The 19,589-nt window shown below is 45.2% G+C and overlaps 1 protein-coding gene across 1 annotated transcript in view; it reads left to right on the top strand.

The window, feature by feature from the left end:
- The window catches only part of TRPC5 (transient receptor potential cation channel subfamily C member 5), a 99,186-nt gene that overhangs the window by 24,892 nt on the left and 54,705 nt on the right, over positions 1–19,589 (top strand). The window contains exons 2-3 of the mRNA XM_015626845.2: positions 3,416–3,814; positions 17,787–18,308. Of these exons, the coding sequence (XP_015482331.1) occupies positions 3,437–3,814; positions 17,787–18,308 (900 nt within the window). The 5' untranslated portion in view covers positions 3,416–3,436. The remainder of the gene's footprint in view (positions 1–3,415; positions 3,815–17,786; positions 18,309–19,589) is intronic.

The raw sequence follows: 19,589 nt of genomic DNA, 5'->3' as shown, positions 1-19,589 counted from the left end.
AAAGACCTGGAGATCTGGACTAATAATTCAGGGAGAAGGGTGTCTCTGCTGAAGAGAGGTGATAGAGTCCAAACTGAGTGCTGAGTCCTGCTGCCTTGAATAGTTTGTTATATTTCTCTTGTTATGATTCTCTTTTTTTCTCCACCTGTTTGTGGTGCAGATATCACCACTGCATTAGCCAGGATATTGTCTGAGGCATCTGCAGCCAGGCATAGGCTGGGAAGAGTCTTCCTTGCCCCAAAGAGTAACCCAGGTAGCAGAAAATGCCTCTCAGTGAAGAGAATTCATATGGAAAACACGTGTTTTCAGGCTCTCTGCACCGATTCCAAAATTTTAGTGTGGCTGTGTTCCTATTTTTGCTACCTTTCAGGAATGTCACTGCTGCTTTTCCCTAGGCAGCACCTGTGCATTGCCTTCCCCTTCTCCTACCTGGATTTGATCAATATTTTTGTTATTTTTAACTGTTAAACAGGAGACAGGACCAGTCTGGGAAACACAAGTGTTTAGGGCCTTCCAGAATTTTCTCCTTCACCAAGAGATGCTGTCCCTGGGAGACTGGTGGTGCTGAGAGGTGGCAGCCAGAGCAGGGATCTTGTGCTCATTCATTCCATCCACAGGCTTGGCTGATGCTTTGTTGAATAATTTTGATTGACAAAGACGTCAGGTTTGGAGGGTCTGTCTGTAAATTGTGCTGGATCTCTGGCTGAGGGGCAGCTCAGCAGATAAAGGTTTTGCTGAATCTCCCATGAACTCCAGGCAAGACATTTTTATTATTTTCTTTTAATCCTGCCTGCTATTATTTCCAAACCCAGTCAGCAGCATGTGTTTGTCAGGCAATGCAGGTGTTGGCATGAGAGGAATTCAGGAAGATCTTTAATTTTGTGAGTCTTTCCTGTTTGGTTTTATTGCAGCTTCCTATATGCTTGAGGTATTAACATTATTAGCTTTCCTAGGGCTGGGGTTGTACTGGGAGATGAGATCTCACTGAGGAGTTAAGGTACTTGAAGCTTTCTTTTCTTTCTACAAAACTGTTGGGAAGGAAAGGGATCCAATGCTGGCATGATGTTTCATAAGGTGACATTTGTTATAACTCATTGCAAATGTTACTCACCATCTACAAAAAGTCCAATTAAACTAAAGAGCAGTGAAAAATATCCAATTCCACTTTAGCAGCTGCACTTGTTGCCAGAATCCCTCATTTTTTTGGAGCCAACAGATTCCCCCAGGAGACCTTTACACAGTGACTACTGTCCTCTGGCACCAGTCCCACTGCTTGGTGTTCCCTGCTCCCATCAGCCAGACTGTCACACAAGGACAATATTTCCCTTCCCATTTGGGTTTATCCTTACTTTCCCAAAGATCACTTTGGTCCTTAGTTGTTACCAGACCTGTGCTCATCCTTCTGTCTCCTGTCAGTGTTTCAGTGGGAATTAGCTGGATCCCAGAGGAAGAAGGTTTTCAAAAACAAGATTTGAGAATGACCTGTGACCCTTGGTGCTTTTCAGAATCCAGGTTCTACGTGACTTGAAGCTTCTGGGTCACTGAGATTCTTCCTAAGTTCGAAAACCTTTAGCGGCAATGATGTTCCTGTAGAAAATAAGCCAATATATTTATGGTTTCTATTCACATTATGGGTCCTTTAGCCTCCAGTGCCTTTCTGTGTGTCTTGAGGTCGAACCACTGGATTCTGTGGTTCTGCCTGTGCAGAGAGACACGGGAGCAGTGTGACAGCATCTCTGGGTACGTAACAAACACAAACTTCTCTGGCACTCGGAGGAGAGCGGGATCCTGAGCGAGTACATTCCCCGAGGTGCCAAACCGGCTGCTACAGATCCCTGGCTCCCCAGGAAGGTGCAGCTTTGCTGTCTGCTACAGCCACCCACTGTTCTGCAGTGTCAGCTGGGCTGGAGCTCAGATCCACCCACTCTGGAAAGGCAGAAATGCAGCCGGGCTCTGCGGCTGCCTCGGGCACGCCGGGGGTGGTACCTGCAGAACCCCAGCTCTGCTCTGCAGCCTCCTCCTCATTACCCTTTATCAGCACCTCCTTTGCCCCCAGGATAGGGCACTAAAATGGACCAAAACTCGGGCTAATTTGCTGCAGGAAGCTGTTGAGCTTTGGGCAAGGAGATGGAATAAGTTGCCCAATTAGTTATAGCTGCTGGTGGCCCCTGGCACTGGCCTGGCGTCGTTTGTCAATGCCAAGCAGAGAGAGACAAGCCTGGTTCCTTTTTTCCTTACCTGTGACTACCCAGCCCATGTTTCCTGTGGCTCCAGTCACCTGCTGGAATCCTTGAGGTGTGAGAAGGAACCTCAATTCATTCAGTTTGCTGCACTTGTTCCAGGGCAGGGTTTATTTCTCATTTTTCTGGACCACAAAACAACATCGCTGCCTTTGGAGAGGAAGGGTGGGAGCTTTCTACATCAGCCTGTCTTTAGGTCCTATTTATAAATGAGGAGAGTGAGAAAAAATGTTTTAAAACATGCAAGCTTTAAAAATAAAACGGTGACCTAGTCAAAGAGTAAACACTAAGGGAAAATAAAAGACTGTTTTAAGAGATGGAAGCAGAGAAGCAGCAGCAAAAATGTTCAAAATGAACCTATTACTGTAAAGAGGAGGGTGTAAATCAGCAGCTCCCATCACTGACAGTTCAGAGGACCTGGCTTGGTAGTGGAAAAGGAGGAATGGAAAAGAACCTTGAGTGGGAAATAAAGCAAAGATGAGAAATGCACCTATTTGTATGTGATAGATTACCCATACACATCCAGATCACACTTGTGACCAGGCAAAAGACACCAACTGCTCAGTGTTTAAACAAGATAAAAAATTGTTGCACTCTATTAGGAACGGGGAAGTACCACACAGGCTCTCTTAGCTTTGGTTGCAAAAGAGAACAAGTTTTATTCTTCCAGATCTCGTTTTATAGACAGTTTTGAGAAGTTCTGAGAGGTAAACATCTCATTGGCCATGAAACCAACACATCACCATCACTGGGCAGCTGGGAACAACACCCCTTGACTGCTTCCTGCAAGTAAACAACAAAGATCCAAACAACACCTGCAGAGGTTGTTTTCCTTCTCCAAGGACTGTTTGGACTCCTCCTTATGATTTCTCAGGCCAGAGCAAGAACCTTGTGTGACTCAGTTTCACACAGGCTCAAACTAATGCCTGAAGCCTAAAAATCTCTTACTTGACCATTGTCAGTTCCCATAAAGAATTATACTGAGTTTCTGTCATTGTGAGTCGTGGTGGCCCCTTTGTGCTTCCAGGTAGCCCTTTAAGGTGGGGTTACTCAGGGGGGTGGTAAGGATACAACACCTTAAAAAGGGATGGGGAGCTTTTCCCATGATGGCCCTTTGGAAGCTTGTCCCCTGTGAGGCTGTGCTGTCACTGATGCGTGGTTCTCCTCCCTCACAGGTTGCCTGGTCACTATGAACCATGGCCCAGCTATACTACAAAAAGGTCAACTTCTCCCCGTACCGAGACCGGATCCCACTCCAGATCGTGCGAGCGGAGGCAGAGCTCTCGTCGGAAGAGAAAGCCTACCTCAGTGCTGTGGAGAAGGGGGACTATGCCAGCGTGAAACATGCCTTGCAGGAGGCAGAGATCTACTACAACATCAACATTAACTGCATGGATCCTCTGGGTCGCAGTGCCCTGCTAATAGCCATAGAGAATGAGAACCTGGAGATCATGGAGCTGCTGCTGAGCCACAGCGTCTACGTGGGGGATGCTCTGCTCTACGCGATACGGAAGGAGGTGGTGGGAGCTGTGGAGCTGCTGCTCAATTACAGGAAGCCCAGTGGTGAAAAACAGGTTGGTTGAGTGTTCCTGTTCAGTTTTGAGCCTTAGGGAAAGTGTTGCTGCTCAGAGCAAGTCCTTGCTGTTGTTCCATGGCTTTAAATGCCCAGAGCATCCCTGTTTGGATGGTAATTCTCCAGCCTGAGCAAACATGTTCTGCCTGACTTAAACACCCAGTTTTTTCTCTTTCACTCAGTGTTCTTTCCAGCCTCACAGTGTTTGTGGACACACTGATTTATAGGTTGATTTATAGATGAGCACTTTCCAAAGGAATTTGTGGCTCTCTGAAATTATATTACAATCTGTAAATATGAACTATTGCCACGCTGTTGTGCTGATATTAAGTGGAATTGCTTTCCATAAGTAAATCCTCAAAGCACACAAGCTTATTTACAACTGCAAGCAAGCAAGCAGCCTGCTGGGTTTCAGTCCTTGGCTTCGTAGTGCAGACAGATCCTCTTGGTCTCCCTCTCCAGAGAGCTCCAGGGCAGAAATGCTGAGGCAGGACATAACTTACAGCAGTGACTTGTAGGAAGGATCCTTAGCTGCAAAACCATCCCTAAGTTACATAAGGATCTTGTGGAAAATCCTGAATCCTGTCACTTCAAGTGTCACTTTTTGCACCACCCCAACTGTTTTTTTATTTTCTGGGTTTTTTTTCTTCTCATTTGTAACCACTACTGCCAATAACTAGAATAATTTATTTAAATTGCTGACCACTGATAATTTTTGCATATTCACTTCACATCCAAAACTTGGATAATCCTTATATATCAGGCCTCCTTTTGAAGGGAACACATCCCTCTGCATGTGAAAGATTAGTACCAGTCAATCATAGAAGAAAATGTTTTCAATGCATGGGCCCCTTAGCACATAGTTTTTCAATAGTCATTTTAACAATAAGGATCAACCCTGGTGGAATTCAAGAGTGCTCAGCTTATTATCTAGAAATGGCAGCATTGTGCATGCTTGTAGCAATGTGATTCTAATGTGTGGTTTAAAAAATAGAGAGGTAATGAAACTCCTCTGTCTGACCTAAGAATTGAAATGTTAGCACTGAGTTTTAGTCTGACAATAAGTAGCAAAATACAGATTATCCATTAAGAACGAGCCATTTTTTTATCTTGGTCTTCTAGAATTTGAGCAGCTCAGCAGGACAGAAAGCACTGGAAAACAGATTTTTTTCAGTGGCATGAGGAATTGCTACTGATTATAGCAGGCTAATGACAAGTTTCAAGTTTCTCCTGAAATGTCATGGAAAGCAAGTGATGGGATTCAAGTGGGTTTCTGTAACATCCCCTGAATGCCAAACCTTGTGTCCACTCAAATCCACAGCTCTGCTGGCTTAACTGGACAGAGACAGAGGTCTGTGAAATGAGGCTGATATATTACAGCGGAAATTCAGCTCCAGTGTCTCTAGTTCACTGATCCATTTCATAGAAGGCCTGTTCTATTTTTTGTTATCTCTGTGCCAGCATTCCTTCTGTAGCTAGAATTGTATCTGCTTGCAGGGTTTACAACTTGGAGAGCGTGTGTGGGGGAGAAAAGATGCAGTGCCAGCTTCAGCTTTATTTACAAGGTTTGTTACAAGACCAGATTTCGTCAGTGTATTTTAAACTAGCACTGGCTTGGTGCAAGATTCTATGAACAAACTCGGATTAACTTCCCTGGCTGGGGTTCAGGCTCTTCTGGAGACTGCAGAAAATGTTTGCTGGTAGAGGGCTGCAGGACTGGACTTCCCTTCCAGCTGTTTCACTGACTGCTCATGCAGCGATGGTCATTTATTTGCTGATGAACATTTATTTCATGTGTAGAGATAGGACAGGCTGGGCCAAAGTTGGTTATTTTGTCAAATCACAAAGCTGTTACAGGAGGGGTTTCTGAACACGAGCTCCTGATGCTAATTCCACAGCAGTATCAATATACCTTCATTAATTTCCTTGCTGGACCCTTTCTCAGAAGGTCCTTTGGGAACCCCACACCTAATTGCTTTCACAAAAAGCACCTGATAAAGCAGATTAGCAGGGCTTTGTCCTCATCAGCTACTTACATGTTCTAAAACATGTAGAAACCCTGCTTTTTTGTTCCAGTAGTAAAAAAAAATCGCACCTGATAGGAAGGTTTCTGTCTGGCTGTGAAATCTGTAAGACAGTGTCATTGCACTTCTTATATATTAGGTTTAGTGTAATCTGTTAATTAAATGTGCAGAGGGTTCAGTTTGCCTGGTCAAGCCTGTGTGGGGAGAGCTTCTTGGCTCGTGTGTTTGCCATCAGGGACTGGCTGTCTGTGCTGCACTCTGGGCAGAGGTGCAGGAGCAGCATCCTCCAACTGCCCTGTGTTTAATGTTCATTCAGCTGAACCTGGGCTCTGGGAGAACCTGTTGGTTCCATTTTCCTGCTGCCTGTTGTTGTTTGTCTCTCTCCCAAAGCCTGATGTCTCTCTCTGGCTGTTCCTATTTGCGTCTGTTCACGTCAGCTCGGTTAATTGTTGTCTTTGCATCTCAAAAGCAGCTGAGCAGCATCATCCAGCATAAATCCATTTCATGGGTGTGTATCTTCAGCCTTATCAGCGTGCCACAATCCCCACAGCAACTCCCACAGGCTGCTTCATTCCAGCCTCTTGTGGAGTTACAGCGGCTGGGGCTGGTTAGGGAAGAGATGCCCAAAACAAGGCAGAGAACCGTGGGCCCTTGCAGACTCACCAGCTTCACTCTCCAGCCACAGAGAGCTCCAGAGCCGGCTCTGAGAGCTGCCCGAGGGGAAGAGCTCTGCTCTCCACCTGCACCATGACCTTTTCAGAGAGCAGAAGTTAAAAACCTTTCAAACACACGTAGTGACCTTTGCCGTGCTCCCTCTGCCAGAGAACCAGGGTCTCATTGATGATGTAAGGGGAGGGGGATGGATGGATGGATGGATGGATGAAGGGCTTGGGTGGCTCAGAGGCTCAGATCCTGTTATTAAGTGAATTTTTATGAGTCATTATTCTGCAAACCTTTGCTAGAGCTGCTGTTGAAGCACCATTTCCTGCGAAGACGGTGGCAGGGGTAAGCCACAGCTGTAACTATAACAACCCCGCTGCAGCCAGGAGCAAATTGCTCTGTTTCCATGTGGAGCCTGGAGAGCTGCGAGCATGAACACCTCGCTCCAGAGGCTGCTGCAGAGCACAGGAGAGATTAGCAGTGATGTGCTCGAGTAGATGTGTTTCTTTTTAGGTTTATTATCTCCAAGCGAGGTTTGTGGGCTATTTTAAGATCTCCTCAAATCTGTGCTGCCCAGTCCAGACAATTCAGAGCCGTGGTTTTGGGTGCTGAGCTTTGAGCCTGCTGGTGAAGCTGGGGAGGAGGCTTCACCACTTGCAGGCAGGATAATGCTAATAAACTTACAGCTGCTTTGAAAGATGCTGTTGGGAGATTTTGGGGTCAGTGAGAAAGTCATCATGGTGCAACCACGGGAAGAGCACAGAGATGTTCTGATGTGCTACACTCCCAGCAGAGAATAAAACCCAGGCTTGAATGACCCATCCTCCTCTTCAGTAACCAAAGAGCTCCCCTAATATTGTGATTTTTACAAGTTAACTTTTAATTTCCAAGTGTTACGTAAATTTACTCCAATTACTCCTCAAAGCTTTTTATAAACCATATTTCCCCTTGACCAGTCCCACAGCTGATCACTTAAACCATGGCATAGCTTTTCTCCCAAACTCATGACAGGGTTTGGAAATCAAGCAGCCTATTCATGAATATTAAGAGGAAGGACAAAACAAATTAATATTTGTGGAACCAGGGGGGTGTGCGAGCGTGGCTTTTCCTGCAGAGGTTTGTAGCCAGCAAACATGCATTTTCCAGGAAATAAAAGTGAGCCTGATCTGGGGCTGTGATATTTATTGTTTGATTTTCTGGGCAGTGCAGAGGCTGATGTTGTACTGCACAGTGGCAGAGGAGTAATACAGGGGTACTTGGCATGGCAATCCATGCTAAGTGATGAGTGTCATTTAAATAAGACAACAAACCACTGAATAAGCATCAGAAAGAGCAGGGATAGGCTTGAAATAGCAAAAATTAGCACCTGCAGATGTAGTATCGAGTTTGGCCTGGGCTTTTATCTTTGGGGATGGAAATGTTAAAATTCAAACTTTTTTGTGCATGGGACAGGTCCAGTACATGCAATGGCAAAACAAGGCAGAAGGCACACAGCAAAAACAGAGATCTGGCTGGGTCCTGTGGGGTTGGAATTAACTGGGAACTTTAAATTATTGTTTTTTTCTTAATTCAGAACTACTGTATGAGCAAGAGAATGTGTATATGAAGCCTGTTGAATGAATTCTCCTACCTTGTGAAATCTTCTGTCTCTCAACCTATTTGATCTTTGAATTTTGCTGGGCTTTTTTTTTCTTAAAAGTGCTGTCAGCTGGGTTTTTTACACTATACAAGCATCAATACAGTGGGTTATGTTTTCAGCCAAGCTGAGACTGCACCTAACCTTCACTAGCAAAAAGCAGGAAATTCCTGTCTGAAAACTCCCATTTTCCCCCCGTATTTGATTCACCTTCAATTTACCATAATAGCTGTATTTCCTGACACTTGGAAACCTGTTGAAATCAGTACAAATTTTTCCAGATGAGGGGTTTGGAGGCCCATTTATTGCGAGCTGCTTGGGTGAATTGTGTGGAGTGGTGGCAGCATCCCCCCGGAGGTGCGTCACCACTCTGTCCTCCTGCCAGGGCAGGACACGGTCTGTGCTGCCTGCTCAGCCCTCCTTCCTTCTTTAGGGAGCTGTAATCAGTCATCTGGATTACTCCAGTTCGTGAGCACCTCCACGGTGGCTTTTCTTCACAACAATCAGAGCTGACATCAGCTGTTTACACAAGGAAGGGTACGAGCATCTCGCTGGTATCTGGCAAACTTAGCGATCTGCTCTCCTGGCAGATGGCTCCAAATTAAGCTGCTTCACAGATGGGGCTACAAATGCAATTCCTCAATAATGAGGATGAAAAGGGAAAAAGGGATCTAAGGATTTATGGTTCCCATGGTCCAAAGGCCTTCTGAACCAATGTGATCCATATGTATTCCAAAAGAAGGAGTTTACAGCTACAGCCTCTGCAAGGGTATGGTTGTGAAAACTGGAGAGAAAAAAAGGCAAGTTTTCAGTCTTAGTGGCTAATCATCAGTTTGATGGAAGATTGCTGCTTTGGATAGTGTTAGTGAACCTAAAACTTGACCTCAAAAATCCTCTTTTAGGTGAGCTGATGAGTGAAAATCCACCTTCATCTTTGTTCAGATCCCACAGATCAACAGCCTTTTGTGAAACAGAAAATGAAGGCTGCATTAAACCACTTTATTCTTGCCCAAATCCAGTAACTTCCTTGAGACAATGTGATTTAGCTTAATTTCCCTACTCACACAGGGGTTTTGTCCTGTGTGTAGAAACCAGGGTAAAGTTTAGCCCTTTCCACTGAGAGCCCTTGATTCTGCTGGTCTCACTGCCAGCCCTGTGCTGCCACTGATGGGACTGAGTCAAAAGAAACAGTTCAATTCTCAAAAATCTCACTATATAAAATCCAGATTGTGCAGGCAGCTGGAAAGAGGAGAGGTTTAGGAGAAGGCATCTGTATCAAGGAATTGTGTGGCAGCTCTGTGGAGCCCTGAGGGGAACAGGGTGTGACTCGAGACAGTCATTTCAACATTGATAGGAGGGGTCCAAAGCGAAAAGGAAAGTCTGAACCTGGTTAGGAACACTTCTGAGCAAGAGGAGGTTCTGAAGAATAGAAATAAGAAAATAGAATTAAGAAAAATATGGCTACAAGTTCTCAGTGTGGAAGTATTTGAAAGGCACAATAAGGAAGAAGGATCATGTCTGAAAACAGAGAAGCAGCTTCAAAGCCTAATGGCTCCATTAGCACCCAAGCTTTTCATTATTTTTATTGATGCAGTAATAATTCACAGTTATGGTTAACATGCCTTTGACACTGGTGGCTGCCTTCAAAATGAATTCCATCTAATTAAACTAAACAACAGAGAAATCAAAGATCACTTCAGCTAATGATTACATTTAACTGTGAAATTCCTTCCTCCCTCCCCATTGCCTCAGTCCCCAAATAATCTGAAATCTAGGTGAAAAAGAACTGGGGTGAAACATCTCCTGGACTCAGCCAGCAGCATCAGGATTAAGGCAGTGACAGATAGCAGATTTCTGACAGTGGCACAGGCTCCTTCTCCTGGGTCAACACAAAGTCTGTGATTATTTCCTAGGATGCTGGTGGGGGTCAAGCCAAGAACTGCATCACAGCGTGCACAAACATGCCATGCTTGTAATTGAATGTATAGACAGGTGAGAAGTCAGGAATTACCCAAGATGATTCCCAGAGAATTGTCTTTACTGATCTGTAGGAGTGTTCTTAGCACTTGCCCGCTCTGGGCACACTGTACAGTGAATTTTCAGCCAGATGAGATGGGTTCTCAGGATTCAGCTGGGTGGATGAGCTGTTACAGGGGAAAAAAAATCCTGTTTGTGCTGCTATACAAGTAAACTTCTGGGCTCTCTGCAGACCTCTGGATTGAGGAGTTTAGTTTCAAAAAACCATGTTATCTACCCAGCATCCATGAATGTGCCTACTGTACCCACCTCCCTTTGCTCCTGAGCCCCAACTACAGCATCCCCTGGCATCAGCCAACACGTGTTTGCCTCTAGTCTGTGTGAATCCCCCAAGCCAGAGGTTTGACATGGCTGTTCAGATTCCCTGATACAGATTTGTGGGAGATTCTTCCCGGTCCAACAGTCATAACACATTTTTTTTTCAAGGGAAGCTCCTCTCTGTGGGAAAAGTGAATGTAAAAAATTACAGGCTCCTCCAAAATAAAGCTCTGAGGTCTATAAAGATCTGTGAGGAACTGAAGGGCAGCTTAGCAGGAGTCCCTCAGCCCTTACCTGGCTGTTGAACAGAGCTGTGCTGGGCTGGCAAAGTCACATTTATGGCTTGTTTATCCCTGTAGGAGCAGTATTTTGCTATCCCATGGCAAAACACTGCCTGGTGGGGCAGCCCTTTGGTGGCTGTGGTGCTGGAATATCAAAAAGGCGCTGACTGGGAGCAGTATTTCTTGTCTCTGAATTGCTGCAGCCAGGGAACGCTGTGAGCCAAGGTCTTTGCTCTGTCATTGCCTTGGGAGGATGCTGGAAAACTGCTGGAGAGGCTCAGGGCCATGTGAATTGTTGGTACTTAATTCAGGGCAGGGAGAGAGGGCTGGTGTGCTCCAAGTACTCCTCAGGCAGGAGATGATGAGGCAGTGCCAGGCTCTGCAGCATCAGGGGCACAGCATTACCTAGAGCCTTTCAACTCCCTAGCACTGACAATATCAGAGGAAGTCACTGCCTGAGTGGGAATAAAGGAAGATCACAGCCACACAGATTTTTATTTTTTTTCCCTCGTACAAACCCCTGCCACCTGTCTAGGTTGCCATTTCTTTGCTGTTGCAGACTCTGGGGTCTTTTCAGAAGCTCACAGCGTCTTCTTGGTTGGTAAAACAGCAGTGCCAAAAGCACAGCTTAGTAGTCAAAATGGGGAATAATGAACCTCCTGGTCTGTGAGCATCAGGATGGGTTTTGTGCACCATCAGGCAGCGCTGGGCTGGCGCCAGATGCAGTAACTCATTCCTCTCCCTGACACTGTCTCATGATCCAATCTGATTGAACTTTTTTATTTTTCTAAAGGAATGTGATTGAATATGAGCACAACCCAAGGAAAAAGCCCTCCCTCTTCAAGCCCTGTTAGCAAGATATTACCTCACCTAAACTTAATGAAACATCTCTCATCCGCACAAGGTGATAAATTACAGGAAGAAGGGATGTTTTATGTACAAAGATGATCTAAAAGGCTGTAGATAGCATGATTATTAACCTATATTAGCACATCTTGTCCTTGTTACCACTAAGAATAGATAATACAGAGACCAAGAAAAATGAATCAAAAAGCTGGACAGCTCTTCCTCCCAGAATAATGCCTGAAAAATATTAGAAAAATAGTAACTGTAATAAAATAAAGGCTACCTTGGAGGCAGAGCCTGCAAATTTCCAGATAACCATGGGCTGTCTTTGTTTCATTTGTGTTTGGGTTCAGGGGAAAGCTTATCCATAAAATGAAAAATATCTCAGATGCAGCAACATTCCAAAGTTCTTGGAGTAGTTAAGAAATTTATAAGACTGGATTAAGCATGCTCTTTAATAAAATTCATTTCAAAGCTTAAAACCAGCATTAAAAATAAGGAATAAACCCTAATAACTTTCACTCAGAACAGCTGCTCCTATCACAGAATAACTCTTAAAATGATAATGAAGAAAGGTGAAAAAGCCCAAAGAAACAGCATTTTGTGTTTCCAAATGAGGGGAAAAAAAACCCCAACCATCAGGAATATGCCAGCTAGTTTTCCTGTCCAGTCTTGAGGAGATAATTCAGTTCACTCCTGTGTCAGTCATCCTGGATTTACACCTGTGTTGTTGTCACAGTCTCAGGAAAAAGCTCCAGCAAGCAGCCAGGGAATCTCTGCATTTTGGGAAGATGCATAATATTGCATTTTTGGTAGACCCATGGGTCTTAGTCACTGAGGCCACTTCAGCAACTTCATTTTTTGTCTGGATTTGTGACAGTCCTGAACTTTTGTGCTGGGTTTGTTCCACCTGCAGAAGTGTCCCCATTCAGTGAGCCCCAGCCTGTGCAGGTGTAGGATGGAGCCAAGGTTCCCTGGAGGTAACATCACACAATATGTGATAAACTAGGACTACAAAAGGCTTGTAAAACATTCCTCAGGGAGGAGGAGCCATAGCCAGGAGAGGCTGCAGCTGCTGGTGGCACACCAGCACTCTGAGCAGGGATAGGCACTCAGCAGCCCAGCTCCCTGCTGGATTCTGGGGCTCTAAAGTGCATCAGGGCACGGCAATTCAGGGCAAAGAGAGCTCAGGTCACTCCAGCTCAGCAGGAGAGGTTCAAACACGAGGTAACTCTCTGGCAGCATCCCTCTGTGACTCGCAGAATCAGCCACACTGACTGCACTCTTCCTTCATTTCGTCATCAAGTGCCTCATCTCATCTCCTGCAGGGAGAGGAGAGGGCTCAGGAGACAGAGACACAGAGACAGAGACACAGAGAGAGGGCTCTGTCTGCAGGAACTTGCCACAGGCCATTAAAATGCATATTTACCAAATCCTTTCCTCCCAAAGGCTCCTCTCCCAATCCCTCTTTTCTTTAATCCCCAGCAGAAGTTATTATGTAGCATCAGCCACAAATGGTGACATCTTTTGACAATCTTTCTGGCTGTGCTGCATTTCCTAAACACATGGCTGAACACAAGCTCTGATGCAGTTCTGCCACTGTCAAGTGCACTAGGTTTCAGTTCAGCTCTGAGAACTAATCCCTTGGGCCTACCTCCATTTTTAAACACATGGATAAGAAACCAAATTAAAACTGGAAGAGCCTAGAGCAGGTCTGTCCGTATTTTGCTTTTGTTTACTGGTTGCAGAGAAGGATATTTGGTTATACAGATATCACAGATCTACTTTTTCACGTTCTTTCAGTAGCAGTGCATTACATTAATTAACAGTTATTGGCAGTTCTATGATTCTATGCTTTTTTTGTTCAAAGATACCTATTTTAGTGTTAATGTGCACCATCTGGTAACCTTGTATCAGCATTTGGCTTGCTACAGGGCACTAAAAGGTACTAATTTTCTCTGTTTTGCAGTACCAGTCTGAGGAGCAGAGATTTTATTTGGCTTTTACAGGCACATTTGTAAGTCACTGAGGAGATTTTAGACCAGAAAGAGCCTTTTCTTCAGCTGGATATTCTGGGACAGCTGTATTGGAATCAGTGGAACGCTTCAATAACAGCAGAGTTTGCCCATAAGTACATCTACAACAACGTGAGCCTTATGCCAAAGTCACAAAGATCATTAACAACCAGCAAAAAAGCCCTCAAACTACATGACTTTTTTAGATAGCAGTTTGTGTTGTTCATTATATTTCATTAACCAAATGACATCGTTTCAGTCAATGAATTGCTCTTGAGAGAAGAAACACAAACTCCCTATTAACAGAAATACTGGCATCACTCTGATACCAGACGTGTCTCAAGGCATCTCTGGTTAAGATGCTGAGTTTAGTGAAGCCCACACCACTGCATCACCTAAAATAAATGCATTTATTTTATAAATTTATACAGCCATGTGCCATTTTCCCAGGGTCCCACATAGGTTTGCATCCAGTGCCTCAAGAGAGCTTACAAGAAAGCTGTGTGATATTTGTAGCTTTCCACTGAGGCTTGCACAAGTTTGTGTTGGCAATTAGAAAATCTTCTATAGCACACAGCTGAGTCAAAAAAAGTTATACAAGCTGAAAAGAATGCAGATTAATGTATTTACAGCTGATCATGGCTATACTTACAATTTATTGCACTGATCCAGGGGAGATGAGAGTTTACCAAATGCAGGTGGCTTGAAAACAGGGCAGTTCCAAATGTTACAGGTAAAAACACTCTGAGTTATTCGCAGAGAAAATATTATTATCCATAGAAGGCAAAAGGTGCATTTCCATCTGTCTGTTAGTTTGGTGGAGGAGAATGTTTTTGAGCTGAATCTCCTTAGTTTTCCCATTTCTTGCTGCGTGGTTCACATTGCTGAGCAGTCTTGGTGCATTTGAGCTGGGTTGCTTTTACACAACACTAAACCAGAGGAGCTGCTCCAGGGACAGGTACCAAACTAGATTAAATTCAAAGTAAAACTCCTAAAATACCTACAACAAGGCCACCAGATCTTCAGTGCCAGCTTTTTTCCCTTTTTTTTCCCCTTCTGTAATTTAATTCCTCTTACACTGTACTCCTGAATAACAGCAGAGATTCCTGCTCTCTTTCAATCCAGAGTTCCTTTCCAGCAGTGCACTATTTTGCTGGAAAACTTATTTTTTCCATTCAGAGGAGGGCTTAGCTGTACTAAACAGCGCTTTTATGTGAGCTAATCCTTCTCCTTTTAATGAATTAAGCTTGTTTCTTCACCCTTCTTTTCAAATAAAGGAGATTTTTCACTCGCTGCAGCATCTTTCAGAGCAGCAGTGGTACAGGGGTAAGCAGGCCACCTTATGAGGATTAAGTCTAGGCAGATGATAACAAGGAGTCAGTCACTTGTTGTTAATGGTAGCATTAATTTCTCAAATGAAAAGAACCAAGATGAACTGCAGAGAAGGCCTTTGCTCCCGTGCAGGTAGTGGCAGTGAGGTTCTGAAGGACTCGGGTTAGCAGCTGGTGTCAGGGGATGAGGTTAATGGAAAAGAGTTTTGTTTTTCTGGTCACTTAATGACAGTAACCTTGGAAGAGCTCAGCAGAGCCCTTGGGGTAGAATTAATTATTCCTCTTCTGCTTCCATCACTGCAAGTTAGCCCAAGACACAGGAGAAGCCGATGTGAACATGAACTCAGCTGGGCAGAGCATCACAGGAGGAACATCAGCGCTGTTTGTGATCTCTGCTGTGAGAGAAAACAGCCCTTGAGCAAAGGCTTTGCAGAGCCACAGGTTCAGAATACATAGTTTAGGATGCAGGTTATCAGAATACACTGTGTGAGAAGACAACAAAAATATTTATCACAAGACAGGCAATTTTGGGCCAATCCGTGGCCTTTGGGCCAGGAAGACACAGAAAAGAGGCCGCAGCAGCCCCTGGTCACACTGTCCCTGTTCTGTGCTCTGCTGGTTTGTTTTGCTGCCCAGAAATAACTCCAGCTCCTGAGAGAGGAGGCCTTGCACTGATCTGCTCCTCCGTGTCTCTGCACCACCATTTCCCTCTGTATGCTTTAATTAAAAGTACTGTGAGCTGCCCAGGAAAACACGCCTTCCCTGCCCCTGCTGGAGTCCTCATGAGGCAGCGCTCTGTTTTGGGGGTGATATGAGCCAGAACAAAGGATGAGAGATCCCTTCATTCCATCCCAAACCTTGGGAAAGGCATTTTGAATGTCCCAGATCCATCTTTAGAAAGCCTCTGGAGCAGACAGGATTAGCGCTATCCCCACCTGTAACATCACTACCTTCTCCTCAAGCGCCCATTTCATATTCCAAGCAACATGAATTCCTCATCTGTGTAAAGCTGAAAATCCTTTTTTGCAGCCCTGGGTACAATAACTTCCATAGAGAAAAACAAGATTAAACTTGACAGTAATAGAAGTGGTAGAGGAGGAAAAGCGTTCTTCCTTTGAGGCACAGGTTCTGAGTACAGCAGACAGCCACTGATTGAAAAAGGGCAGGAAGAAAGATAAATGCAGTTATATTCAAGCATCAGGTCTTAAAAAAAAATAAAAGCTTTTAAGAAAGAGAAAAAAGAAAACCCCACACCTTTCTCTTGACATTTAACAAACTACCTAAACAAGCTAAGCAAAGGGAAAGGAAGAGAGTGCAAGACCTTACACAGAGAGCTGCTTTCAGCCATTTGTTACTGGATATCTTAAAATACATTTATCCAGCCTTGCTAAGAGACACCAAGCCCTCCATGACCTGCAGCAAATCCTCAGGACTGTTTTGTCTCCCTCCTGCCTCTGTGGGGACCAGCCTGCTTGGCAAAGCACACACCTGCGGGTCTGCAGGTCGCCAGGGATTTAAATCCTCGTGTGCCACATCCAGGGGAGCAGATTTGTTCCCCAAAATGCCTGCAGCCACCCAGTGAGCCCTGCTCCCGTGGCTGACCCTGCACCTCGCTGTGGTGAGCACCTTTGGGAGCTGTTGTCTGGCATGAACAATTCCTGTCGCGCTGTTCAGTGTCAGGGTTCCTCCATCAGCTTTGGCTCTTTAGTGCTCTACAGGCTCTTAACTCCCAGGAAACTGAGATTCCGAGGCTGGAGGTCTCATCAGGTGTATCCTACAGAGGGATTTCTTACCTCATGCTCCTCCATCAAGGCTTTGCTTTTGGATTTAGGCAGAATGAGGAACGTTTGCTGCCTCTAGGACCCTTTGGCATCTCTGAGATGCCTCTGACGTTCCCAAAGGGAAGCAGACCCACTGTTCCCCCAGCCCAGCCGTGCCCCCTGGAGCAGCAGGGATGTGCCAGGGCAGGAGTGGTGGAGAACAGAGTGTTTGAGTAGTGATTAACACACAACAAAGAGAGCTGCCTGCCTGCAAATGGAAACACACTGGGTGCTTGTGATGTAACAGCATTCCCATCTAATTTTACACTCTGCATATAGTAATAAGACACAACAGGGTGTGCATTAAGCTCATCTTTTGAGAAGTGCAGCAGTAGCTGAATAATGCACACCCTGGAGTGGCTTATTTGTAGTGGACTATGGCTCATTAATTTTACATTTAGTTTTTTTCAGATCCGCTTTTAAAAAAACCCACAGGTCTCTTCTGAGGGCAGTTATGTAATGTATCCTCACACTGAAAAATATTTTCAAATAAAAACAGTAAAAAAAGTGAGAGTTTTGCCCAGCTGCAGACCAGGGTTTGGTGTGTTTGGTTTTGGGTTCTTGGTCTGCTGATGCAGATATATAGTGCAAATAATGGTAGTTATGGAAATCTATTTAGTGTTCACTTTTTTCTAGACTTTTCTTCCTTTTTGTGGAATTACCTGGATCTTTTTTCTTCCTTTTTTCTTCCTTTTTTCTTCCTTTTTTCCCTCTCTTTTTTTCTTTTTCTTTTTTTTTTTTTTCCTTCTGTTTGGCATATGAGCCAATACCCATCTGAGACCAAATTCACATCTAAAGCATTTGGATGGGGATGGGACTGGCTTTTACACCAGACTAGGAACGAATGGTCAGGAGGCAGATTTGCAGGATTTGGGGGAAAATGGTTTTGCCAGAATAGCAGTGTGCAGATGAGCCAGCCTACAACAGCATTTAAATCACGGAGGGCGTCATAAAAACCCTCTTTTGTTATTTCATCACTCCAAAAGTGTGAAGGAGGGACTTCTGAATTCTGCTGCTCCACGTGAGCTATGACTTTTTCCCCTTGTGGTTTATGCCTCCATGCAGGTTCCAACCTTGATGATGGACACCCAGTTCTCGGAGTTCACTCCGGACATCACGCCCATCATGCTGGCGGCTCACACCAACAACTACGAGATCATCAAACTGCTTGTCCAAAGACGGGTGACAATCCCACGCCCACACCAGATCAGGTGCAACTGTGTGGAATGTGTCTCCAGCTCCGAGGTGGACAGCCTGAGGCATTCCAGGTCAAGGCTGAACATCTACAAAGCCTTAGCCAGCCCTTCGTTGATTGCCTTATCGAGCGAGGATCCCATCCTGACCGCCTTCCGGCTGGGCTGGGAGCTGAAGGAGCTGAGCAAGGTGGAAAACGAGTTCAAGGCTGAATATGAAGAGCTTTCACAGCAGTGCAAGCGTTTTGCTAAGGACCTTTTGGATCAAGCACGGAGTTCCCGGGAGCTGGAGATCATTCTCAATCACAGGGATGATCAAAGTGAAGAGCTGGATCCCCAAAAATGTCACGATTTGGCAAAGCTAAAGGTAGCAATAAAGTACCACCAGAAAGAGGTAAGAGCCGCCTAGGTGTGAAGGTATTGGGTGAAAGAATTAATTTTTCAAGTTGCTGTGGGTTTGTGGAGTGTACATGGATTTTTGATGGGGTTTTTTACATGGATTAGGCACAAACCAGGAGGCTCGGGGCACCTTGGTGACAGCGTCAATCTGACAACAACTGAGGGCAGCAGGACTGGGACTTGTTGCAGTGGGCTGTGGCTTCTCCAGCACCAATAATTTCTGTCCCAAAGCTACTTGAATCCCATCTCATTGTAACCCATGCCCCTGAACAGAGCAGCCTTCAGACATTTCCAGGTCTGCTCGCTCTGAAAGCTTTTCCCTTTTTGTACAGGAACCCAAAGCGAGATGGGGTTGCCTGGCTCCTGAAGGCTGGAGTGCAGGAAATAATACAGCACACAATTCACCTCCTGCAGCCACCAAGCACTTCCAAGCACCCATTCAGCACTAACTCCAGAGGGCCAGAGATGGAACAGCAGCTAAAGAGAGCAGGAGAGGTTGGGAGCACTCCCAGAGCCCCAGGCCTCCAAGTTACCATCAGTTCTTGTGAAAACACTCGTGTGGTGCAAATATTTCTTCACACCTGTGACACCTCTTGATCCTCAGTCCTCCTCTGTTTTAGGAACCGAGAAGCAATTCCCAGAAATTCAAACTCCTGCCTGTAGCTCCCAAGAGGGAAGCCGTACTTCAGCTAAAGGGCACAGAGCCTTTCAGAAGCCCTGATTTATAAGTTGATTCAATAAAGGCCATGAACCCTGGGAGAATGCTGACAAGAGTTTCATTAGTTGGCTCTGGATTTCCTTTCTCTTTCCAAATCCAGACAGAATTTAGGAGATGATATATTGCTGTTGGCCGGCGATGTTCCAGGTTATCTGAAGGAGGAATTTAGTCGCTTGGTTGAGGAACTGAATTTCAATGTGTATTACATATTTCTGTGTCTGGAGGGTCACCTGAGTGGCAGAAGATCCTGTCACATTCCTGTGTTCACTCTCTTCCCCACATCCAACAGTGACCCAGCGTGGTGTGATCCCTTTCACCTCCCTGCAGGGCTGCACGTGTCCTCCGAGGTACAAACAGCCAAGAGGTGAAAGATGCACATTTCCTTTCATCCCTTCGGCCTCCCCAGTGCCAGCCCCTCCATGCTATAAACTGGATCCAAAGCCCCAAACTTCCTGGGATCCAGCTCTTGGCAGCTTCCTGCTCTTAGTGTGCTGCTCTGGGGGAATGTCAGCTCGCTGGTGTCACCTCAGCTTGTGTTTCTTGCTCTGTGACACGCTT

The sequence above is a fragment of the Parus major genome, chromosome 4A (genome assembly GCF_001522545.3).
Source record: "Parus major isolate Abel chromosome 4A, Parus_major1.1, whole genome shotgun sequence".
Taxonomy (NCBI): Eukaryota; Metazoa; Chordata; class Aves; order Passeriformes; family Paridae; genus Parus; species Parus major.
This window is presented reverse-complemented; position numbering and strand designations above follow the sequence as displayed.